The 25,233-nt window shown below is 42.8% G+C and overlaps 1 protein-coding gene across 1 annotated transcript; it reads left to right on the forward strand.

Moving 5' to 3' along the window:
• The first annotated feature begins 467 nt into the window (after positions 1-467).
• On the forward strand, positions 468-24,667 carry LOC308085036 (sialate O-acetylesterase-like). The gene is made up of 10 exons (XM_080428057.1): positions 468-643; positions 7,888-8,049; positions 10,424-10,614; positions 12,699-12,837; positions 13,481-13,661; positions 16,359-16,444; positions 18,827-18,960; positions 20,363-20,517; positions 22,408-22,597; positions 23,364-24,667. The coding sequence occupies exons 1-10, from the start codon at positions 583-585 to the stop codon at positions 23,610-23,612; spliced, it is 1,548 nt and encodes a 515-aa protein (XP_080284183.1). The 5' UTR covers positions 468-582; the 3' UTR covers positions 23,613-24,667.
• Positions 24,668-25,233: the final 566 nt, after the last annotated feature.

The following is a 25,233-nucleotide window of genomic DNA, read 5'->3' on the forward strand; positions in this document are numbered from 1 at the left end:
TGTATTGTGAATTTGTACTTCCATGTACTGTTATGTATACTGTCATGTACTATTCTCATGTCTTACTAAATAAACTACATCAATCAATCAATCAAACGCTCTCAGAGTTACAGACCCATAAGGGTGTAATGGAGGGGGGACGCGGGGGAGCGGCGCTCCCTCACTTCTCTAAATGCTGAAAGAATATTATTATTTTTGTATGAGATTTGTATGATTTTTATTTCAGAGCTCCCCCACAGCACTACAACACTACCCATAAGGGTCCATTTGGTTCCTATCCATCATTTAGCTGGGGACCCCCTGGAACTCCCTCAAGGAACCCTGGGGGTCCCCGGACCCCCACTTTGAGAACCGATGGGTTAGAGTACGTCGCTTCTTTTGGGCTTGTTTTCATGGACCTGGTTGCTTATTTCTCATACAATCTGGCAACACCACGCCGTACTCATTCAACATGGTGATGGAGAGAGGAAGGATATCAGTCATACAGCTGCAGTAGATATTATTCCACTGGAGTGGAGTTATTTTAGGCTAAGATAACCTCGTAATGTGATGGATGAGAACATGATCATGTGAGGTGGCTCCATGGCTCTCAGCACACATGCGTGTGTGTTTTACACGCTTATTTCATGGTATTATGTCGCTGGTAAGAGAACGCGCGCTCGTCGGCATTCTACTTCCTTTATTGATTTCCTTTTTGAAAGGCATGATGCAGTCGGATCCTTGAACTTATTAGAGACATGTTTGGTGTGGTTAACTTATTAGAGACATGTTTGGTGTGGTTACATAACATTATTAGGGTTGGCACTGTGACTGTGCTCAAGTTTAGCAGTGGTGTAAAGTAACTAAGTACATTTACTTAAGTACTGTACTTAAGTACAATTTTGAGGTATTTGTACTTTATTTGAGTATTTCCAATTTCCAATACTTTTACTTCTACACCACTACATCTCAGAGGCAAATATTGTAAACTTTTACTCCACTACAATTATTGGAATACTTTGGTTAGTAGTTACTTTGCAGATATAAATTGTTGTATTATAAAACATAACCAATTAACCAATTTAGCCCTATTTTATACATAGGCTATTTGAAAATAGCCGATCTACAAGCTCACAACGCGTCGCATTGCGACGCGTTGTGAGCTTGTAGATCTGCTATTTTCAAATATTTTAGTACTTTTACTTTTGGTACTTTAAGTACATTTTGATACCAATACTTTTGAACTTTTACTCAAGTAATATTTTTATTCCAGACATTTGCTTGTAACAGAGTACTTCTACATTGCAGTATTGATACTTTTACTTAAGTAAAACATTTGAGTACTTTTTCCACCACTGAAGTTTAGGCATGGCAGGTGGTGTGGATTAACTCTGGCAAGTGCAGTTTGGGGGGTCGCACTGGAACCTCTCCCTCCGCTGCATAGGGCTCATGCGCGTAGCTCCGAGATGAGGTCCCGCTACGTAGGATGACGGTACAGTGCGACACCGGCGAACATTGGCCAATATTGTTGATCCTTACCCTTTCCCGCACATCGTATCCAAAAAGTAAAGGTATTCCCCGTTGCTCTCAGGTGTTTTACATTTTAGCGGTAAAGATAATTTAAGTGACGGATTGAAACAAGCGTTTAAATCGTTTTTTTTTTTTGTCAGCCTGTGGCCAGTCAACCCCCGTCCGCATGCGCTGTACTGCTCCCCGTTAAGGTTGCAGGGAAAACATGCCACAGGCTGACTAAAAAGGCGATTGAAACCCTTTTTTCAACCCGTCGGTAAAAAAAATCTTGACCGCTAAAATGTTAAACATCTGAGAGCAGAGGGGAATACCTTTACTTTTTGGATACAATGTGCGGAAAAGGGTAAGAAAACAACAATATTGTCCAATTGTCGCCGTTGTCGCACTCTGCCGGCATCCTACGCAGCGGGACTAGCTGTAGTATACAACCCTCGTAGACGTATTTATGATTCTGACGTTTTCAATCTACGAGAGTTGTAGGGTGCACTTCCTATAGTGCTTTGGACTTTCTGCACTATGCCCCGTACCCAGCCAGCACGCCCACGTGGGTCCCATATGGGTTCAAGGTGGGCTAAACCATATGGGCCCCATGTCGGCATGTCAGCGGGATCCACTTGGGTCCCATCTGGGATGCCCATGTGGGCCTTACGTGGGTATTACCTGGGCCCCACATGGGCCCCATGTGGGCTTTTAGGTGGGTTCTACCTGGGCCCCACGTGGGCCCCATGTGGGCTTTAGGTGGGTACTACCTGGGCCCCACATGGGCCCCATGTGGGCTTTAGGTGGGTTCTACCTGGGCCCCCCATGGGCCCCATATGGGCTTTAGGTGGGTACTACCTGGGCCCCATGTGGGCCCCATGTGGGCTTTAGGTGGGTTCTACCTGGGCCCCACATGGGCCCCATGTGGGCTTTAGGTGGGTACTACCTGGGCCCCATGTGGGCTTTAGGTGGGTACTACCTGGGCCCCACATGGGCCCCATGTGGGCTTTAGGTGGGTTCCACCGGGGCCCTAGGTGGGTCCCTTATGGTTTCAAGGTGGGCTAAACCATATGGGCCCCATGTCGGCATGTCAGCGGGATCCACTTGGGTCCCATCTGGGATGCCCATGTGGGCCTTACGTGGGTACTACCTGGGCCCCACATGGGCCCCATGTGGGCTTTTAGGTGGGTTCTGCCTGGGCCCCACATGGGCCCCATGTGGGCTTTAGGTGGGTTCTACCTGGGCCCCAGGTGGGCCCCAACTAGGCAAGTCTATGTGGGACCGAGGTGGGTCCCAACTGGGATGCCCATGTGGGCTTTAGGTGGGTTCTACCTGGGCCCCAGGTGGGCCCCAACTAGGCAAGTCTATATGGGACAGAGGTGGGTCCTAACTGGGTTTGTTTGTGCAATGGTTCCTTTGATTTCCAACGTGTGTCCTAATAAGATTTAAATATAAATAAAATAGATTAAGCAGCAAACATGAACCGTGTTAATTCTTGTAAACACACCTAAAATAAAAATTGGGTATATAACATTTTACACGTCTTCAGTTTTACCAGGATGAAAATAGACAATATATATTTTGACAAATTTATTAAAAACAATATTACAAGATAATGAAAATACAATGAAAATACAAATGGAAATAAATATAGCAGTAGTGTAAAGGTGCAGGAAGAGAAGGCACACACATTAAACGTGCAAGTGTACATACAGTATATACATAAAATCACAAAAATGCAACATAATATTCTGACAATGCTCCACAGAGACTATTAACAGAACAAAATATAAGAATAAAAATGGTCCAAAAAATGTATAAATAGTGTATAAGAGGTGCATCAAAAACTTCCATTGTCCATGTAACAGGGCAGAGGGATTCTGAGATCCAGTTTCATGTTGCAGATGAATCTGGGCCCTATGTGTACGTGGGTGTCTCTTGAGCCTTTCTGTTTAAATCCCCAGTGACAGAACCAACCAAGTATTGTGCTGCTAAGGGGAGAGAAAGAGAGACAGAGACTTTGTCTACTAGGGTGGTGCATCATCCAGTTGTGGAAGCTGTCTCTGAGCTCAAACTCTGTTTCCACCTCTATCACAAGCCCCAGTGAACCACTTGGAGAGAGCCTTCTCTGCATCCTTGTGTTCTTCAGTCCTCCTAATAGAAATGACAAGAAGCCAACTGTTAGAAATTATAGAATTATGAAACTTTCCATTACTGTATATGCTGTGGCATGCCTTCTACTGGTATACATCAAATGTGTTGCCAAATTACATTTAAAGTTAGACAGATAAAGGAAAATTAATCACACACACACACACACACACACACACACACACACACACACACACACACACACACACACACACACACACACACACACACACACACACACACACACACACACACACACACACACACACACACAATGATTCACCAAGACAAGCAGGAAGAATGCCCAAACTGAGCAGCATAAAACAGCATGAAAATAAAGTTTAGCTTGAGAACAGAGTAATGCACAATCTACTAACTTAAGGAGATCAGTACTGAATTTAAATATTTACTTACTTAGTTATGAAAGCAGAAATCCATCACAAGGCAATCCTCCTCTCTGCTTTGCTCCTTGAGTCCTTTGTCAGTTTAAATTTGAATTTAGTGGACAAACAGAGGGGGCCTTTAGGACCCAAAGCAAACAGGACCTTTAGCTGTCCTTAGAAATGCCTGAGCAAATAAACAATAAATAAATAACAATAAAATACTAACTGAAAACTAAATACAATGGGCTTGCCTGTCTTAAGTAAAGTGTGTAATACTGCATTAAAGCAAACATCGCCAGCCTTTATAAACATAACCTGTGCTGATGTAAACATTCGACTTTCTAAATGAACACCCGAGCTCTCTCTCTCTCACACACACACACACACACACACACACACACACACACACACACACACACACACACACACACACACACACACACACACACACACACACACACACACACACACACACACACACACAGCTCTGTTCAACACAATGCTGTACCCCCTCCAACTGTACTTCTTGTTTTCATTATGTTTTAAAAAAGACTCTCTGTCTTTCTAAAAGGAAGATATGTGTGTCCCCACTGCTGCCTAAGCCAGGAAACAAGGCTTTACAAAAAATATAACTAACTGAAACAGGATTGTGTATTTTCAAAGTTAACTAAAACAATCTATCTGAAAAAGAGCTTGTAGGTCGGCTATTAAAAAAAAATCCATATTACAATAAAAAATTAAAACTAAACTTTAAAGAAAGAAATAAACTAAACCACCCACCCCTCCAAACCCAGACTAGTCTGGCATGCCTTGAAGTGATAATTTGAATACCCATTGTTCCATTGTTGCTATCTGTGTGTGACCTCCACAGGGTCACACTCAGATAGGGCCATTAACAGGCAGTCAGGGGGAGGGGATTTAGTCTGGACTTGAACAGGATAATACAAATGTAGTTTGACTTGAAGCAGCACATGTAACTGAAAGAAAACAGAAAGCTCTGAATCCACAAGCTTATGAACAAATTGTATTATCATTGCTCCCTATCACAAACGACACATTTATACTTGTTAAAATCTAAGAAAAAGTGAGTTGGGCTTTAACCACTTAAACCCTTAGTAAACTTGTACTTGGTCTGCTCTTTTTTCCCCCTCTACACCAAACCTCTTTGCCAAAAATAGCCGATCTACAAGCTTGAGCTTGTAGATTGGTTTATTAGCCAGGGATCCTTTTAATGGTTAAACGGTTAACAGTTAAAAAGTTAACCTGCCATGGCCATCTCTAATAAATAAAAACAAATACTTAAATACTTAAAAATACAATGTAATGTCCAATCTGTATGGTAGAGTATGTTCATACAATATAACTTATACTATATATATAATTGGGGTGGTTGCATTTAGTCTCCCTGCTCTTCTATTGAGACATTTCGATTGTGTCAAAGGTCATGTCTCACCTAGACACAGGATCTGACACAAATTCTGACCTGATGGTCAAGATTGAAATCATCCCCTGAACAGGCAGGCTCTATCTTAATGGTAAAATATGTCAGCACTTGTGCAGGAAACTGGGTTAAAATCTGGGGTAGAAGAGGAAGATATAGTACAACTTAAAATGGGGTTGAATAGTTTGTCCGTCTTTGTGAGCTTGTATATTGGCTGTTTTTGGCATTAGTGTTTAGTTTGGCAGTGGTAAAACAAAAAACAAAAACAAATCTGTTTACACATTATTCGATTTATAGTGAGTGAGTGAGTGCGCGCGTGTGTGTGTGTGTGTTCCAACCCATGCCCAGTTAGCCCATATGTACATGTCAGTTAGCCAGCATGTACACCACGTGGGAATCACATGGGCTTCCCCGCTTCCAACCCATGCCGGTTAGCCCACATGCAGACCACACGGGAACCACGTGGGCTTGCCCGCTTCCAACCCATGCCGGTTAGCCCACATGCAGCCCACGCGTGAACCACGTGGGCTTGCCCGCTTCCAACCCATGCCGGTTAGCCCACATGCAGCCCACGCGGGAACCACGTGGGCTTGCCCGCTTCCAACCCATGCCGGTTAGCCCACATGCAGCCCACGCGGGAACCACGTAGGCTTGCCCGCTTCCAACCCACGCCCAGTTAGCCCACATGCAGCCCACGCGGGAACCACGTTGGCTTGCCCGCTTCCAACCCATGCCGGTTAGCCCACATGCAGCCCACGCGGGAACCACGTGGGATTGCCCGCTTCCAACCCATGCCGGTTAGCCCACATGCAGCCCACGCGGGAACCACGTGGGCTTGCCCTCTTCCAATCCATGCCGGTTAGCCCACATGCAGCCCACGCGGGAACCACGTGGGCTTGCCCGCTTCCAACCCATGCCGGTTAGCCCACATGCAGCCCACGCGGGAACCACGTGGGCTTGCCCGCTTCCAACCCACGCCCAGTTAGCCCACATGCAGCCCACGCGGGAACCACGTGGGCTTGCCCGCTTCCAACCCATGCCGGTTAGCCCACATGCAGCCCACGCGGGAACCACGTGGGCTTGCCCGCTTCCAACCCACGCCCAGTTAGCCCACATGCAGCCCACGCGGAAACCACGTGGGCTTGCCCGCTTCCAACCCATGCCGGTTAGCCCACATGCAGCCCACGCGGGAACCACGTGGGCTTGCCCCTTTCCAACCCATGCCGGTTAGCCCACATGCAGCCCACGCGGGAACCACGTGGGCTTGCCCGCTTCCAACCCATGCCGGTTAGCCCACATGCAGCCCACGCGGGAACCACGTGGGCTTGCCCGCTTCCAACCCACGCCCAGTTAGCCCACATGCAGCCCACGCGGGAACCACGTGGGCTTGCCCGCTTCCAACCCACGCCCAGTTAGCCCACATGCAGCCCACGTGGGAACCACGTGGGCTTGCCCGCTTCCAACCCACGCCCAGTTAGCCCACATGCAGCCCACGCGGGAACCACGTGGGCTTGCCCACTTCCAACCCACGCCCAGTTAGCCCACATGCAGCCCACCTGGGACCCTCATAATTTGCCCAGTTCAAACCCATGCCCACTTGGTACCCAAGTAGCCCGCATTGGGCCCATATGGGTCCCACGTGGGCGTGCTGGCTGGGTAGACACTCCAAACATTGTACAAAATGAAAATAAAGGTGCTTACCGCCGAGCCCCAAATGTTAACTACTTCTACGGGGTATTAGTTTAATGTAATAATCCATATATTTAAACAAAGAAGTGTTTTAATGCCGTCTGTGGCCGAACGCCATTTTTTCACCCTCGTTTACTTCCTGTTTACATTTAGTGTAATTCCGGTTTTCACCGGATGCGCCCCCTCACTTCCCGTCACTAACGCCCATTGGGAACTTCCGACAGAATCGGCCACAGACGGCATTAAAACACTTCTTTATTGAAAGATATGGATTATTACATTACACTACTACCCCGTAGAAGTAGTTAACATTTGGGGCTCGGCGGTAAGCACCTTTATTTTCATTTTGTACAATGTTTGGAGTGTCTACGGGGCATAGTGCAGAAAGTCCAAAGCACTATAGGAAGTGCACCCTACAACTCTCGTAGATTGAAAACGTCAGAATCATAAATACGTCTACGAGGGTTGTATACTACAGCTACAGCGGGACCTCATCTCGGAGCCGTACAGCGGAGAGACTTCCCGATCGGAGCTATAGGGTCGCAGCGCACGACGGTTCTTTGCGTTATAGATCCTTTGAAATAATAATAATCATCATAACTACTACAGTAGCACTAGTCACCACACCAACTCAATGACAGATAGTATTTTAGAGGATTCAATAAGACATTCGGCAGGCATTGTCTTGAAATGTGAAAATATAAAAGAAAGAATTTGCCTTGCTGTGTTGTATAGGTGGGATCCTGCGCTTTGCGTCGTACTATGGAGACCACATGGTGCTACAGAGGTCCCCAGAGAGAGCTGTGCTGTGGGGCTATGGACCTGATGGCGCCCAGGTCACCATCTCTCTGTCAGGACCGGTGACACAGAAACACCCACCGGTCATGGTGACAAAAGGTCAGTGGTGGAAGAAGTACTCGGATATATATATATTACTTTAAGTAAAAGTAGCAATAGCACGATGTAGAAATAGCAGATCTACAAGCTCGCTAGTTGGACATGATGACCGCTTTGACCCATTGAAATCGGGAACGCATCTCTGTCATGCTTAGATTTCTTTGGGCTAATCAAAAATAGCAGATACTGTATACAAGCTCATAGCGCGGCACTTGTAGATCTGCTATTTTTGGGAAGAATCGTGGAAAATCGTGGGTCTTTTGAATATATATATTTTTAAAGCGAACGTTTGTAACTCAAATCTTCTGCTTCTGGGGATTCTACAAATGTCTTCTAAATCTTTTTGGACCCCCATCTCTTAACAAGAGTTAATATAAATATATAAATATATATATATTTGACAAATATATTCAAAGATTTGCACAAATCTTCACGATAAAAAACAAACAAACAGATCTACAAGTTGAGTGCCACACTATGAACTTGTATATCTGCTATTTCTGAATAGCCAAAGACATCTTAAAATGACACACGGATGCGTTCCGGGTCTTAAAAGCCAAATTCCAATACCGGAAATCTCGGCGACTCGCTCACTCCCACTCGGTCACTCCGACTTCGAACCGGAAGTAGTCAGGTTCCAATTGTTCATTTGCTTCTTGGAGGAGGCGAGTGGAGGAGGCGAGGACGCTCTCCGCTTCCGCATTGAGCGAGTGTACATGAAGTGTACGCTCGACCACTCTCCACATCTCCTCGCGGCAGACTTCCGCATCACGTGTACACGTTTTTTTTTCTCTTTTTTTTTCCCCTTCTTCCGAGACGTATACGTGGTCCTCCTCCACATGTGGCCACACAAACAATGCTTGAAACCCGAAACCATGCCGAAAACACCCTCGCCCCGGGTCTAATCCGGCGGCCTCGGCCTGCGGCAAAAATGGGGCAGTATGTTTTAGGACGAGCGTTCCGTTTTCCACCCGTAGAAACCTCCGGCTCGAGTTTCTTTCTTTTTTCTTCGTCCCAGAAGTGGGGGGGATATCATATCACGCAAACTCTCAAAACCCCGGACATTTGAAGGATTTTATAAAAAAAAACCCAGACAGGCCGGACAGCCCCCCAAAAGAGGATGTATGGCCACCCTACATTAATGATGTAATTCAGAGTCAGACATAACATACTCTGTTATACAGTAGCAAAGCAGCAGTGCCGTGTGGGACTGCTGCGAGGGGTGGGGGGTCTGGGGACTGTACGAGCAAAAAGAGGGACGGGTCAGGATTTAATTCATAAATGTAAGTTTGCTCATCCTGGTGCTTCGTTCACTATTTCAGGTATAAATGGCTTTGCACAAATTCACAAAATGTTAACTATGAAGATAACAATGTGGCCATCCACATTGATGAATTGTCTATTCTTATATTCTGTATTATTCTATACCTGCATATTATTCTATGCATGTATATTCTCATCCACGCCTCTGCTCTGGTCCAGCTGTATGAAACGTCATAAGTGATCGCGGAATTTGCCGTCGCTTTGAAATGACGCTCGAGTGCATTCCGATCCTGTGAGACCAACCGGTTGACCACTCCGTCCTCGCAAAGAATCCTCTGCTCCTCGCAGGGGCGGGGCTTAGGCGCGAGCGGAGGAAGCGAGGAGAGTGAGCGAGTGACCGAGTTTTGGGGATTGGAATTTAGCTAAAGGGTTAAAGGGTAAGACCACTTTGGTAGAGGTTTGGGTTGCGTAGTTACCTTGCCATGATGTAACCCCAAAGGTGGGCAAGAAATAAAAAGTAATTGCTCCATTGATTAGAAATTGATAATTCTAAATATGCTCCTCATTGACTTACATTGTACGGTAAAACAGCTCTCAAAGTCACTCTTTTAGCACATAAATGAACCCAAACATAGCTGATTCAGGCAATATAGAGCATCAGCAAACCCAGTACTGTTTTTTTTTTAAATAAAAATGTCAACTTCCTGTTGATTTTACTATTTGAAGATCTGGATCCGGATCCGCGGATCCAGTCCAGGTTTTCTACTTATTAAAAATGGCAAAATCAACAGGAAGTTGACATTTTTATAAAAAAAAAAAACAGTACTGGGTTTGGTGATGTTCTATATTGTCTGAATCAACTTTGTTTGCGTTCGTTTATGTGCTAAAAGAGTGACTTTGAGAGCTGTTTTACCGTACAATGTAAGTCAATGAGGAGCATATTTTGAATTATCAATTTCTAATCAATGGAGCAATTATTTTTTTATTTCTTGCCCACCTTTGGAGTTACATCATGGCAAGGTAACTACACAACCCAAACCTCTACCAAAGTGGTCTTGCCCTTTAAGCTGATGAGTGGCTCTCTGGTTAATTGCGTTCACAACACCTGTAGGCATATGGCGACTCACCCTCAGCCCTGTTGAAGCCGGGGGCCCCTACAATGTGACGGCAGCTCTTCAGGACGGGGGCCCCTACAATGTGACGGCAGCTCTTCAGGACATCACAGTCACACTGGAAGATGTTCTGTTTGGAGATGTCTGGCTGTGTGGAGGTCAAAGCAACATGGCTTTTGAAACATCACAGGTAGGCCTAGTTGTTGTTGGCTTAAAGGGACGGTCATAAGTCATAAGTGATATTCCTTTTGTTAAAATAAGTGTGACTATATATTTTGATGGTTATCATTGCTCTATACAGAGTGTTTGTTCAGTAACAGGGGTCTCCCCTGTCTCTCCAGCTCTTTAATGAACAGAAAAAGCATTTTCAGGTTCGGGATACCCTGTTATTAACACATTGGGTGCCAGAGGTTTATTAAAATATTATACGTTGAGTGCCTGCATTTCTTCCATCCACTTGCGTTATACGTTTCGTGCTGTTGAAGCCCCGACGCGGAAGTGCATGTAAACAAAGCGTGCGTGCGAGACGGCGGAGGGTCCCGACTAACGCCTGGAACAATAATATTTCCAACGCGATCCTCCATTGCAGCGTGATCGCCGATCGAAAACGGCTCGTTTCCATCACGTTAAAAAGAAATGGAGATATTAAGCTTTTAATCAAGGAGATAACATTGAAAACGCCGACCGGAAGGATTTTTGACATGGAGCCACATCCAGCCTCTTCTTCTCAGAAACTCCTTGGGTGATGTCAAAATTTCGTTTTAGCGCCCCACGTGGGCCACTCGTATAAAAATAGAATTGGGTCAAAAACGGTCCGGACCGTTTTCGGCATTCAATGTGTTAAAAAAAAAAAAAAAAACACTCTAGTCTATAGCAATGAATACTATCAGAATATACTGCTTTAACCTTTTAACAAAAAACATTTTGTTTTCCCAAAAAATATCACTTGCTGTGTGTGTGTGTCTGTGTGTCTGTCTGTCTGTGTGTGTGTGTGTGTGTGTGTGTCTGTGTCCAGAGCTAATCTCACAAATCACATTCTGCCAGTAAGCCAAAGAAGTTTCACATATTTCATGTTTTATGTATTATGTCAAAACAATGGTGACACAAGCCTATTATGAAAGCTTATCCTTATATTGAAATTGGCTAATGGGAGAGCCGGCGGGTCACGGCCACGTCACTCTGACTCGGGACATAACCATAAACAAACCAGATATCCCCTTCACTGTATATAGGCATGTATGGAGATCCTGTTTGGGATATTATGTGCAGGCTGGTCAATGTGGTCGTGGGTTAGAACTAATCTGTTGGAAGTGACTAGATTTTCAGCCACTAGCAAACTGATACTATTACTACTTGGTAGTGAAGCCTTATGATGCAAAATAGGGCTTGGCTGGTCACAAGGCTTTGTCCAAGACGAGGAGAACATTCGGGTCCTCCGTCCTGGTCTCTGTCAATCCAATCACAATCTGGGAGACACGCTTATTATTTGCCCATAGACGGGACAGTGGTTGCAACTTCAACCACCAGGGTGTGGACACACCAGGTTTTTCTTGCCTGAGGTTCTAATTCATTTGTTTCCTTTGTTAAATGTGGTCTTGAAAGGCCTTTTGGTACTGTATCAGTGATTAACCCTTTAAGACCTGGGACGCATCTGTGTAATTTTGATTTGAGCTAAAAAGCATAATTTTACACTTTGGCTATTCAAAAATAGCAGATCTACAAGCTCATAGCGCGGCAGTGCCGGCAGTGCGCTATGAGCTTGTAGATCTGCTATTTTTGAAAAATTGAGAAAATGTGTGCAAATTAATATATTTATATTCTTTGAAAGCGAACATTTTTAACTCAAATCTTTGGGGGTCCCTGGAACAAAATATTTTGAGATGGGAGTCGGCGGCCAAATACATATCATTTTGGGGGTCCTTGACATTAAAAGGTTTGAGAACCACTGATATAGAAACATACGTTTTTCAGAAAACTGTTAGGATTTAGAAGACATAAGTAAGAATCGGCCTCAGGTCTTAATGGGTTAAGGGCTACAGTATTCTGACAATTTTGACATTTGAGTTATAATTGGATTTAATCAGCCAGAAGTTTGAATCAAGAATCAGACTGTATAGAATAATCTGTCCCTGTATGTTGCTTGATTGACTTTGAACATACAGTAGTTGATATCAAGAGAAAGTTACATTTGAAATGGAAAAAATAACTCTTCTATGAATAACTTTTCTGGCATTCATAGTTCACAATGACATTTTGTTCCTTGAATCCCAATAGGTTTTCAATGCCTCTGAGGAGTTGGTGCTGGCAGTCAATTACCCTCATGTCCGTCTCTTTGTGGCAGCCTTGGAGCTCAGTACGACTGAACTGACCGACTTGGCTCGGGTGGAGCTACCTTGGTCTGTGCCAACAGCAAGTAAGAGCACAATGAAACGGACAGTTTCATTGTACTTTGTGGCGTTTAACCCATTCAATCCAGGAAAGCATCTGTGTCACTTAAGATTTCTTTGGGTATTCAAAAATAGCAGATATACAAGCTCGTGGTGCGGCACCGAGTGCCTCGCTATGAGCTTGTAGATCTGCTATTTTTTGAAAAATTGTGTAAATTTGTGCAAATCTTTGAATATATATATATATATATATATATATATATATATATATATATATATATATATATACATTGTTTTAAGCGAACATTTTAAACTCAAATCTTTGCTTCTGGGGGGTCCCTGGAACAACATATTTTGAGATGGTGGGTCCGTGGCCAAATACATATCATTTAGGGCTCCTTGACATGAAAAGGTTTGAGAACCACTTATAGTAACGTACGTTTTTTTTTTAAACGGTCAAGGTCCTTACACACCGGGCGATTTTTTTCATGCGAATAATACTTTTCTTTTTTTTTGGAATGAAGAGGTTTGGTTTCAATTCTATACTGAAGTGTAACCTAGTTACACATAAGTTTAACCTAGTCTTGTCTATCTCTGTCTGTCTGTCTGTCTGTCTGTCTGTCTCTGTCATATGTCCACCCGTCTACATATATGTTCATTGATGGGCAGAGATCTTTCCAGGAGATTTGTTCCACTTCTCTGCAGTGTGCTGGTTGTTTGGCCGCTACATGTATGACATCCTGAAGTACCCAGTAGGCCTGGTGGAGTCCTGCTGGGGAGGCACACCTGTAGAGGCGTGGTCGTCCTCTAGAGCTCTGCACCAGTGTGGACTGGAGGAGCTTGAAAACAAGTAAGGAGATGGCAATGCTACACTTTAGCCCACCTGTGTAGCGGGTGTTGATTTGATTACATTTTGATTTAGTTTTAGTCAGTCTTTTGAATCAAATTCCATTTTAGTTTTAGTCATATTTTAGTCATCTGAAAGGCTTTAAACTGTTAGTCTAGTTTTAGTTAGCCTCGGAAACCCATGCCTTTTTTTTTGTTACAAAAGAAAAAAGGCTGGGGGAACCATGCTGGAACGGTGGTTTCGGAGTGGGAGTGAACCTTGTTATCTCCTAACCAATCAGAGTGCAGAGGGGCGTCGCTCTAAATTTGGTGACGTCAGCGTGTTCCGTGCACAGGCCGGGGAGGGGGGGGAGGGGAGGGGAGGCGGGGACATAGATTGGTGAAGCAATAGGAAGCGGCGTCTGGAATCGAACGGCCTGGGTTTGGATCCGCCCTTCAAGACCATCGATAGGGCTCGCTCTTTCAGTCTAAGTTTTAGTTGACTAAATATCATAAGATTATAGTCGACTATATATATTGGTTGCATGCTGAAAATAGACGATCTACAAGCTCACAACGCGTCGCGCTGAGCTTGTAGATCTGCTATTTTCAGAGCGCAAACGAGCATAAAATTACTTGTCTTAATTCTACTGGATCTCTTCTCCACTCGTCCCTCCCTAACATGTTAGTCTAGTTTTTATGTGTTGATGAAATTGTCAGTATATTTAGTCTTAGTTTTAGTCGTCATAGCTTACTTTTTATGTAGTTTTCGTCAGAGAGAAAAGGTAGTCGACCAACATCTTTCGTCACAGTTTTAGTGGAAGAAATCAACACTGCTGTGTAGCTGTGCATAGTACTATATTATCTGTATTCTGTACATATTGATTGATTGAGTTGAATACTTTATTAACAGTTTGCAAAAAAGTACAGAGGTACAGTTATACAATAATGCTAACACACACACAAAGCCCTGAGGGCTTGTGTCCATTGTGGTCCTGTGTATTCAATTCATCAATACATATAAAGACATGCAATACTATATAAGAGATCATCAATATTAGGAGCAGTAAAAGTATGTTTACAGAAAAACAGTGGGGGATCATTTATTTTGTCAAGCTAGAAGACTTGTCTAGGTCCAGTTGCAAATTGCAGGTGCTTTTTTATGGCTGTTTTGAAGGAGGGTAGGGAGGGAGTCATACTTTGTGATGGCTGGTGGTAGGGCATTCCACATTTTGGTGGCATAAATAGTCGAATGAATTCATCCCCATGTTTGTGCCGAACCTGGGGGGGAATTAGATCAGTGGAGCTCCCTCTAGTGGTGTGCCCATGGGCGTTACTCACTCTAGTGAAGTAGTTAGACAGGTGCATGGGCACTGGTCCCTCCCTTGAGTATCTTGAAGACCAGACCCATTGCAAGTTGCTGTACTCTGTCCTCTCTACCCTGAGCCATCCCACCCTAGCATAATGAGCAGGGGTTAGGGGAGTCTTAAGGTGTGAGGTTTAGTAGTAGTCTGACAAGTATGTTTTGAGAGGACTGAAGTTTTGCTTTTAATGCCTTTGAGGTGCTATGGCACCATGAGGTGCATGCATAGTCAAAATGACATCGGATGAGAGCTCCAGCTTGTGTCCTCACTCAGTGCATTCCTACTGGCCAACGAGGAGATCCTGCCCAAAAATCTTGTTCTTTGGTTGACTTGCTTGACTACTTTTGTTGCCGTTTTTTTTTTTTTTTTACAAAATCCCGAAAATAAATTTAAATATATATATTTTTTTAAAACTTTCAACATTATCTTCTTTTATTTATTGTGGAAAGTGCAAATGAAAAGCACCAACTAATACAAACGCTATTACAATATCCACAGTACTTTGCTGTAGCTTCACAACATTCTTTGGCTTGGAGTCTTTTGACTTGGCTAGGGCAGCTGCCTACCTCCCATCGTTGTACTGTATTTTGGTATAGTCTGGCTTATACTGTATGTGTAAATGCTGCACTTGTCTATAGATTGGGCACCATTAACTATTAAAACATGTCAGTGGTGGTGCCTGCACGTAGGCCAGGTTGCTGCTCTGATACAGAGAAGGTGGACCAGAATAGCTTATGTTTATTGTATGCACTTCATATTTCTATATCATACAATATAAATGGAGATACGGTTGGGAAATGGTGAAGTGTTTCCTATGATAGCTTGCTAATAACTTAAAGGGATATTTCACTTTCAAAAAAACGTTTGGTATTTTTGTCGTCTACTCAGGCCTTTGTGAGCCCCCCAAACAGTTTCTAAGTTGCTCGATTCAGTATTTCTATATTCGATATTCATTTTATCAGACACGCCCACTTCCTATACAAACCCATTGTAACTTCAAACTCCATTTTAACCATATTAGATCCCTCGAAAACACCCGTCCTTGGTGTTGGTGACTCACCCTGCCCTCCTAATGTGTGAGGGGGCCGTGTTTTTTTCGATGATGACGAAATATCCCTTTTAAGAGGACAGCCTTCAAAAGACCGTTTATTCAATTAAACTGATAAATATTTGACAAAGTACAACTGAACACTTCATACTGTATACCATTATATGAGATACCTTTTTTGTAGATAGCTTTTTTCTTTTCTACAGTGTCCTATGAATAGTTTTTCTTTGGTGACTTTGAAAGGTTAATTTGCATTAATCACACATGTTCTTTTTTCTTCTTTTTTTTGTCTTCCATGGAATGAGCTCAGTCCTAAAAGGAACAACTCTGCTCTATGGAATGCAATGGTCCATCCACTGCTCAACATGACTCTGAAGGGTGCCATCTGGTACCAAGGTACTGTAGGCCACTTACTGCTTGGTCCACTGTGACAGAGCACATTTACACCTGCCCACAGATTATACAAGTCCAACTTCTTCTGCTACACAGATCATTGAACATTACACTTTCTGTGTTAAAGGGGTGTTTAACTTTAACTCTTTAAGACCTGAGAACGCATCTGTGTGTCATTTTTAGATTTCGTTGGGCTATTCAAAAATAGCAGATATACAAGCTCATAGCGCGGCACCGAGTGCCGCGCTATGAGCTTGTAGATCTGCTATTTTTTTTTTATCCGTGAAAAAAATTGTGCAAATCTTTGAATATATATATATTTAAAGCGAGCATTTCTAGCTAAAATGTTATTGCTTCTGGGGATTCTACAAATGTCTTCTAAATCAGTTTAAAACAGTTTTCTGAAACACTTATGTTGCTATAATATTAATGTCAGTGTCAAGGAGCCCCACAACGATATGTATTTGGCTGCGGACCCCCATCTAAAAAAAAAAAAATCCAGGGACCCCCAGAAGCAAATATTTGAGTAAAAAACTATTGCTTTATAGATATATATTCAAAGATTTGCAAAAAAAAAACACGATTTAAAAAAAAATAGCAGATCTACAAACTCATAGCGTGGCACTCGGTGCCGCGCTATGAGCTTGTAGATCTGCTATTTTTTAATAGCCAAAAGTATAAAATATGGATAAAGTGGTTACACAGATGCGTCCCCCGGTCTTAAAGGGTTAAAACACGTCTGGGGTCACCCCACGTCTTAGTCCATGAGCCAGAGCCCCAAAATTGAGCAATGATTATCGAAAGAGTGGGCAAAACCATACCTATATTAAATTGTTCATAGGGTCAATATAAGTAAATAAATATACGATAACCTTTCCACAGGAGTAGCTTTTTCATAGTTATCACACATTTTGTTATTTTCCCCATACGTACTGTACATGACAGGTGCAAAAAATGACAACATTTAAATAATAGTTATCATAATGAAACTTCCCCAGTTGATTACTTACATGAAGACAATGATTTATCGTATTACAAGTTTTCTGAAATTGAATATTTAAATATGCAAATTAGGCATTTAGTCCATGAGCCAGAGCCCCAAAATTGAGCCAGATATTGAATATTCCCTCGTTAAAAACCTTTGACTCCAACATCTTAACAACATGAAATAAGAATGTTGACTCTGGCTTTGTCCAATGTTCCAATGTTGATTCTGGAAAGTTATGCAAATTCTGGCATATTTTCCTAATGCCCAATTTGCATATTTATATATACAATGTCAGAAAACTTGTAATACGATAAATCATTGTCTTCATGTAAGTAATCAACTGGGAAAGTTTCATTATGATAACTATTTTTTTAATTTTGTAATTTTTTTCACCTGTCATGTACATATGGGGAAAATAACAAAATGTGTGATAAATATGAAAAAGCTGCTCCTGTGGAAAGGTTATCATATATTTATTTACTTATATTGACCCTATAAACAATTTAATATAGGTATGGTTTTGCCCACTCTTTCGATAATGAAATCTTGTCTGGCTCATGGACTATCTGGGGTCATGTTAACATCTATTTGGGCCCAGGCAGTTTTTATGTTGCTTGATTTAATCTTAAGATATTTTGATATTCATTAGATGATTCAAAAAGTAATTGAAAAAAAGAAATAAATAAATACCCCTTCACACATTAGGAAGGACAATATGAGTCACCAGAACCAAGAGACTTGTTTTCATGTCTCATAAAGATTAATATCAAATATCTAAATATTGAATCAAGCAACTTAAAAACTGTCTGAGGTGAACACAAAAGCCAGAGTAGACGTTAAAATTATCCCAGAAGCGTTTTAAAGTGAAATACCCCTTTAATGGACCCATAAGGGTCAGAGTATTCATTTATTTCAGAAAGTATAAAAATTGACTCTGGGTCCCTTGGTTGATCATTTCTATTCAGCACTGTTTTTAGAAAGTGACCTATGGTGGTAAATGTATGCCCTAAAAACTGACATGAAACCGTAGATTAAGATTTGCCCGGCCATGACAAAAATAAGCAAAACTGTAGTTATTAACTGGGTCTGAGAGGCATCCATTGGAGTAGCCAAAAAAAAACAAAAACATTTATATATAGATATAGATATAGAAAGCTACCAAAACAGACCAGCCAATATGTATGAACCACATGTGTTTGTTCTGAGCCTAGCCCATTAAGACAGGGAACGCATACTGTGTCATTTTTAGATTTTTAGTTGTAACCATTATTTTATACTTGGGGCTTTTCAAAAATGGCTAAAGAAATCAAAATGACGCCGATACTTTCCTGGTCTAAATGGGTTAACCCTGCTATGTTGCCCTCGCAGAAAGGTTAATGTAGTCTGTCTCCGTATAGGTGAGGACAACACAAACTATCATCAGGAGAAGTACAGCTGTTCCTTTCCAGCCATGATCGATGACTGGAGGAAGGGTTTCCACGAAGGCTCAGGGGGACAGACGGCTTCAGACTTACCCTTTGGGTTTGTCCAGGTTGGTTTGGTTTTATTTCAAAATGAGATATTCACCACCGGTCAATAAAACATCAACTGACGCACTTGGACACATCATCAGTGTTGTTACCTGGAGTCACTGGGTGTTTCGGGTCTTGCAAAAGACACCCTCCTCCTCCAGGCTGATCAGACCCCAGCCTGTGTCCAAGTGGCATGCTACTGACCCCCACTGTCTCTTGAGGGGAGTTAGAGACCGTCCTAATTAAGGGGTTTAGGGTTAGCCTGGCACTCGCCAGACCGACTACGCAGATCCATGCATGCCGCATTTACGACCTGCAACATGCATGGATCCACGCCATCGGTCCGACCAATGCCAGGCCAGGAAAGTTGAGATGTTGCAGCTGTTGGCGACACTAGGAGGCTCTAGGCACTGTGGTTTGGCTCCAGGCCTGGCTCCTCCTAACCTGACTCAGCCAGATGGGGGCGGTATTGAGTTTCACAATACACCCTGCATCTGGGATCGCTCAGGGAGTAGAGCTTGCCCGGTCGCTGCGTGTACCAACCAATCAGCGGCTGCTAGGGGCGGGATCATCCAATCACCTGCCAAGTAGCTTGAAAAAAATGAAACGCAGTCTTGCATCGATTCTGCTACCGGAGTCTCAGATGGAAGTAGGCTGTGTGTGTCGCAAGCTTCTTCCATTTGGCGGAGTCAGGTTAGGCTCCTCCCTCGTCTGACCAGAAATGGAGGCTTTTCTGTGCGTTGTGTCGTCGTTGCTGCTGGGCACAAAAATCTCACTCTTGCCTTGATGGATTAAACCCTCCCTGCAGGTTTCACCGCAGCCTGTAGCAAAAAGGTTCTTCCTCGCGTAAGACGTGGTTTGGGCTGCCAACCCCCTCCACCCCGGGTCACCGTCTCTCCGGCCGTCCTTTGTCTCTCCAGATGTCACCACACTCTTCGCGGTCGTCACCAAATTACAGTAGCTTTTATCTAGTAGGGCCAGACCGACATATTGGCCATTATTTGACTTTTTGGACGATATTGATAGGCAATTATGCAGCCGACGTCTCCCAGTTTTTAACCACTTGACGTGGCGTCCATTTTGGGCATGTCATTATAGGTTTTCAAAGTCTTTTTGCTTCACTACAAGCTAACAATTACTCGCGTTTGCAATAGGTCTTAAGTGTTTAAATAAAAGAAAGTTAACTTTATCTGTATATTATATTTACTTTATCAAATTGATTAGAACAGTTTGTTCTTTTGACAACATATGGGTCAAAACGTTGGTTTGACTCCCAAATCTGCATCGGACCCAAAAATGTGGCGTCTGTCAGGCTCCATTACCTGGTCAGTCTGTCACGGAAACGGTTCCTCCACAATGAACCACCACTGCACAGCCTTGAGTTAAACAATCCTTAGTTCCACTCATTTTCTGTGTCCACAGCTCTCCACCTTCGTAAAGGGCTCCACAGCTGAAGGCTTTCCCAACATCCGCTGGCACCAGACTGCAGACTACGGCTTTGCTCCCAACCCAAGGATGAAGAAGACATTCATGGCCGTGGCTATGGACTTACCGGACGAAACGTCTCCATTTGGCACGTAAGAGCCTTTTTATAAGCATTTAGCTGGAGCTAGAATGTTCTCAAGACAAATGCACGAAGGCGGTGAAAAGTCCCAATAGGTACAAAAGTACAAGGACAAATCAAGGGATAGATGTATCTCCAGTGCAATTATAAACCATTGCACATGTAATGACATGGGCTCTTGCAGTGTACAAGAACATTTCTATTTTGTACTGATTTACCTATTACTTGCCTCTTACTGTGCCTCTACTACGCACTTTCTATCTTATCGCCTGGTCCGCTCGTTTGGGCGTGCTGAAAGGAATATTTTTTAAAGGGGGGCGCTGAGGTGCTCTTCCGGGAAGGTAGTTTAATATATTCAAGTGTATATTGTCTTCATTTCATCCAGCCATGATACTGACCATGTTATCATGGTCAGTATCATGTCAGTATCATGTGACATGATGGTAACATGATACTAACCATGATACTGACCATGATACTGACCATGATAACTGACCAGTGACCATGATACTAACCATGATACTGACCATGATAACTGACCAGTGACCATGATACTAACCATGATACTGACCATGATACTGACCATGATACTGACCATGATACTGACCATGATAACTGACCAGTGACCATGATACTAACCATGATACTGACCATGATACTGACCATGATAACTGACCATGATAACTGACCATGATACTGACCATGTTATCATGGTCAGTATCATGTCAGTATCATGTGACATGATGGTAACATGATGCTAACATGATACTAACATGATACTAACATGATACTGACCATGATGCTAACATGATACTAACATGATACTGACCATGATGCTGACATGATACTAACATGATACTGACCATGATGCTGACATGATACTAACATGATACTAACATGATACTGACCATGATGCTGACATGATACTAACATGATACTGACCATGATGCTGACATGATACTAACATGATACTGACCATGATGCTGACATGATACTAACATGATACTAACATGATACTGACCATGATGCTGACATGATACTAACATGATACTAACATGATACTGACCATGATACTAACATGATACTAACATGATACTGACCATGATGCTGACATGATACTAACATGATACTAACATGATACTGACCATGATGCTGACATGATACTAACATGATACTAACATGATACTGACCATGATGCTGACATGATACTAACATGATACTAACATGATACTGACCATGATGCTGACATGATACTAACATGATACTAACATGATACTGACCATGATGCTGACATGATACTAACATGATACTAACATGATACTGACCATGATGCTGACATGATACTAACATGATACTGACCATGATGCTGACATGATACTAACATGATACTAACATGATACTGACCATGATGCTGACATGATACTAACCATGATAACTGACCATGATACTGATGATGTCAGTATCATGGTCAGTCAGTGTAATGTCACAGGGCTGTGACAGGGCCTGTCACCCCTGTGACAGGGATGGTAACATGACAGGGCCTGTGACAGGGCCATGACCAGTGCAGGCTTAACGGAAGGGCTTTAGGTGCTGCAGCACAGGGCACCAACATTGGGGGGGGGGGGGGGGGGCACCAAACGGCGGGGAGAAAGTGAAATAAGACTCAACTATCGCCGAAGAGCACCGAAATGTAGGGGCGCAACGGCTGGTGAAGGAGCGCTAAAACGGTGAAACGCGCCCAGTGAAGCGTCAATTTTCCGCGCTGCAAGGTTGAGAAACACTGGTTTATGTGGAAGGAATGTTTTTTATGTGTAATGTATTTATTTTTGTTTCCAGTTTCCAAAACCCTGTAAATACATTTCCTGCATGACGAAAATAGCATAATTATGAATCTCTGTTCCAGCATCCATCCCAGAGACAAGCAGGATGTGGCTCACAGGCTGATGCTGGGGGCCAGGGCAGTGGCTTATGGGGAAAAGGGCGTGGCGTTCCAAGGGCCTTTCCCTGAGCTGATCCTGGCCAGTGAGGCTGACTATCTTAACATAACCTTCAACCAGAACATCTCCGTCAGCCCATCCAAAGACATCTTTCAGGTAAGGGCTGGTAGTGAAAGAGTCACTCTAGGTAGTTCATTTAGTTTGAACATAAACGTATTCATCCCAATATACGTGTTCACCAACAAGCTAAAATAACCCATTCAGATCGTGAAAGCATCTTGTGTCATTTTTGATTTTTGCGTTGGCTACTCAAAAACAGCAGATATACAAGCTCACAGCGCGTTACTTCGTGCCGCGCTCCAAGCTTGTACATCTGCTATTTTTGTGATTTAATTTTTTTCTGACAGTGTGAGAAGAACTACTGATTTAGAAGACATTTGTAGAATCAGCCTCAGGTCTTAACCCATTAAGACCTGAAGCCGATTCTACAAATGTCTTCTAAATCCCAACAGTATTCTGAAAAGACGTATGTTTCTATATCAGTGGTTCTCAAACTTGTTCATGTCAAGGACCCCCACAATTATATGTATTTGGCCGCCGACCCCCATCTCAAAATATTTAGTTCCACGGACCCCCAGAAGCAAAGAATTTAGTTAAAATGTTCACTTTAAAAGAATATAAATATTCAAAGATTTGCACACATTTTCACGATTTTTCAAAAATAGCAGATATACAAGCTCGTCGAGTGCCGCGCTACGAGCTTGTATATCTGCTATTTTTGAATAGCCAAAGTGAGAAATAATGCTTTTTAGCTCAAATAAAAGAAATTACACGGATGCGTTCCCAGTCGTAATGGGCTAAAGTGAGTCCTACACTTGTAAATGTGAATTATTCTAACAAAGTGACTTCCCTTTCTCCACAGATCTGTTGCTCGGCGGTGAGGGCTCCGTGTGGACCCCGGTCCGTCTGGCTTCCAGCTCCCATTGTGCTCTGGAACCCAACCGTGGTGCAGGTGTCCACCAGCATCTGTCAACCTGCTGAGTATGTTGCTGGCCTGCAGTATGCATGGAGAGACTGGCCCTGCGATTTTAAGGCCTGTCCCATCTACAGCCACAGTGGGGTCTTGCCTGCACCACCATTTAGAATCAATCGCTGGCCAGCCGAGGAGTAGAGATCTGGCCATGTTTTTACTGAACTTCTAACTGCTGAGGCTACAAGAATGCCACACAGTAAACATGAAAGACTATGGAGGAACAATGCAGTGGTATTTATTGTGCAGTAGTATTTCCTCACTCACAATAGACTAGGGGTGCAACGATACGTTTTAACAACGATTCGATACGTATCACGATACTTGGTTGTCGATACGATACATGAACGATACAGGTTAATTTAGAACGATACGTTTCGATTCAGAGATTTAGGCGATACGATACAGGAACGATACAGGACAGGTTAATTTAGAACGATACGATTCGATTCAATGATTTAAAATCGATATAGTAACTTTATTTATTTACCCAAAAAAATCGGTGTGAAAAATAAATACCTGGATACTGGATATAAAGCCCTCTTTCCCTTTTTTCTTCTTAAAAGTACTTAGTATTGATACAATCGATTTTTTGCATTGCAAAACAATTCGATACGATTATTTGCATTGCAAAACGATACGATACAAAGTCAAACGATACGATATTTTACTGTTTGCATATCGATATAGTAGATCGTTGAAGATTCAAAACGATTTTTCGATGCAGTTACTATAATCGTTACACCTCTACAATAGACTGATCAGGATGTTTGAAAACAAACGGGTGTTTCCAGGTAGAATGTCTTGAGTTCAACTCAGAATGTGCCATATCCACATGCCCAAGTGTAAATTGTATTCTTCAGTGTCCTATATTTTAGTCTAGAACGATTAATGATGCTCTGTGTATGTAGAAATACTATTATCTTATTAATCAGTATCTTTTTTTTCTCCTTCTCTTTTTACAAAACATCAAACAATATGAATTTATGATACACATGGTTTGTTTACAGTTCTATTTGAAGCCAGTTTCATTTGCTTTTAATGAAAATGAAAACAAATAAAGAGTGCTTTTATGTAAACACATTAACTTTTACGTGCACAGATATCCACCAAATCAATGTTGGTGTTAATATAGCTGCATTATGGATACGTGCCTTCTGGAGATGCACAGATTGCAGTTAATAAACCAGCGGTGGTGGTGCATTAAAGAAACAATTACAAATATAAATCTGGCTGTCTCATTCCCATTATGTCCAAGTCCACCAGCTCTCTTGCTCGTCTGCTGTCATGTCCATATACGTTACAACAGAAGAGGCTCATTAATGCACAGTGGCATAACTTCATTGATTGATGAATCCTTCATCCCTGCCTATCGGTCAGGATCTAATATTGTTCTGTGTTCTACACGTCCAAAAGGTCAGCTCTTACACTCACAGGTTCATAGTGAATTAGTTTGACGTAGAACACATCCGTCCTAATAGATCCCAAGCTCTAAACGTCATGTCTTTCATCCCCAAACATGCAGAAGACACAAATTACACGACACATAAATCAATTATCCGCCATCCACCCAAATTTGTGCCACTGTAGCGTTGCGCAGATCAGCTCTGACGTCACCCGCATCCATATGTGACATCATTATGGATTCAGATAGACGTCAGAGCTGATCTGCGCAACACTACAGTTGAACCTGGGTACGCATCTGTCATTTTAGATTTCTTTAGCTATTCAAAGAAGCAGATATACAAGCTCATAGCGTGGC

The sequence above is a fragment of the Gymnoscopelus braueri genome (genome assembly GCF_963280865.1).
Source record: "Gymnoscopelus braueri genome assembly, chromosome: 5".
NCBI classification, from domain to species: Eukaryota; Metazoa; Chordata; class Actinopteri; order Myctophiformes; family Myctophidae; genus Gymnoscopelus; species Gymnoscopelus braueri.

Coding starts and splice junctions, on each gene's coding strand:
- LOC308085036 (XM_080428057.1), top strand. CDS start 583: ATGGCTCTCAGCACACATGCGTGTGTGTTTTACACGCTTATTTCATGG. Junction 13,662..16,358: donor CTGGAGGAGCTTGAAAACAA/GTAAGGAGATGG, acceptor GAATGAGCTCAG/TCCTAAAAGGAACAACTCTG. Junction 16,445..18,826: donor GGGTGCCATCTGGTACCAAG/GTACTGTAGGCC, acceptor GTCTCCGTATAG/GTGAGGACAACACAAACTAT.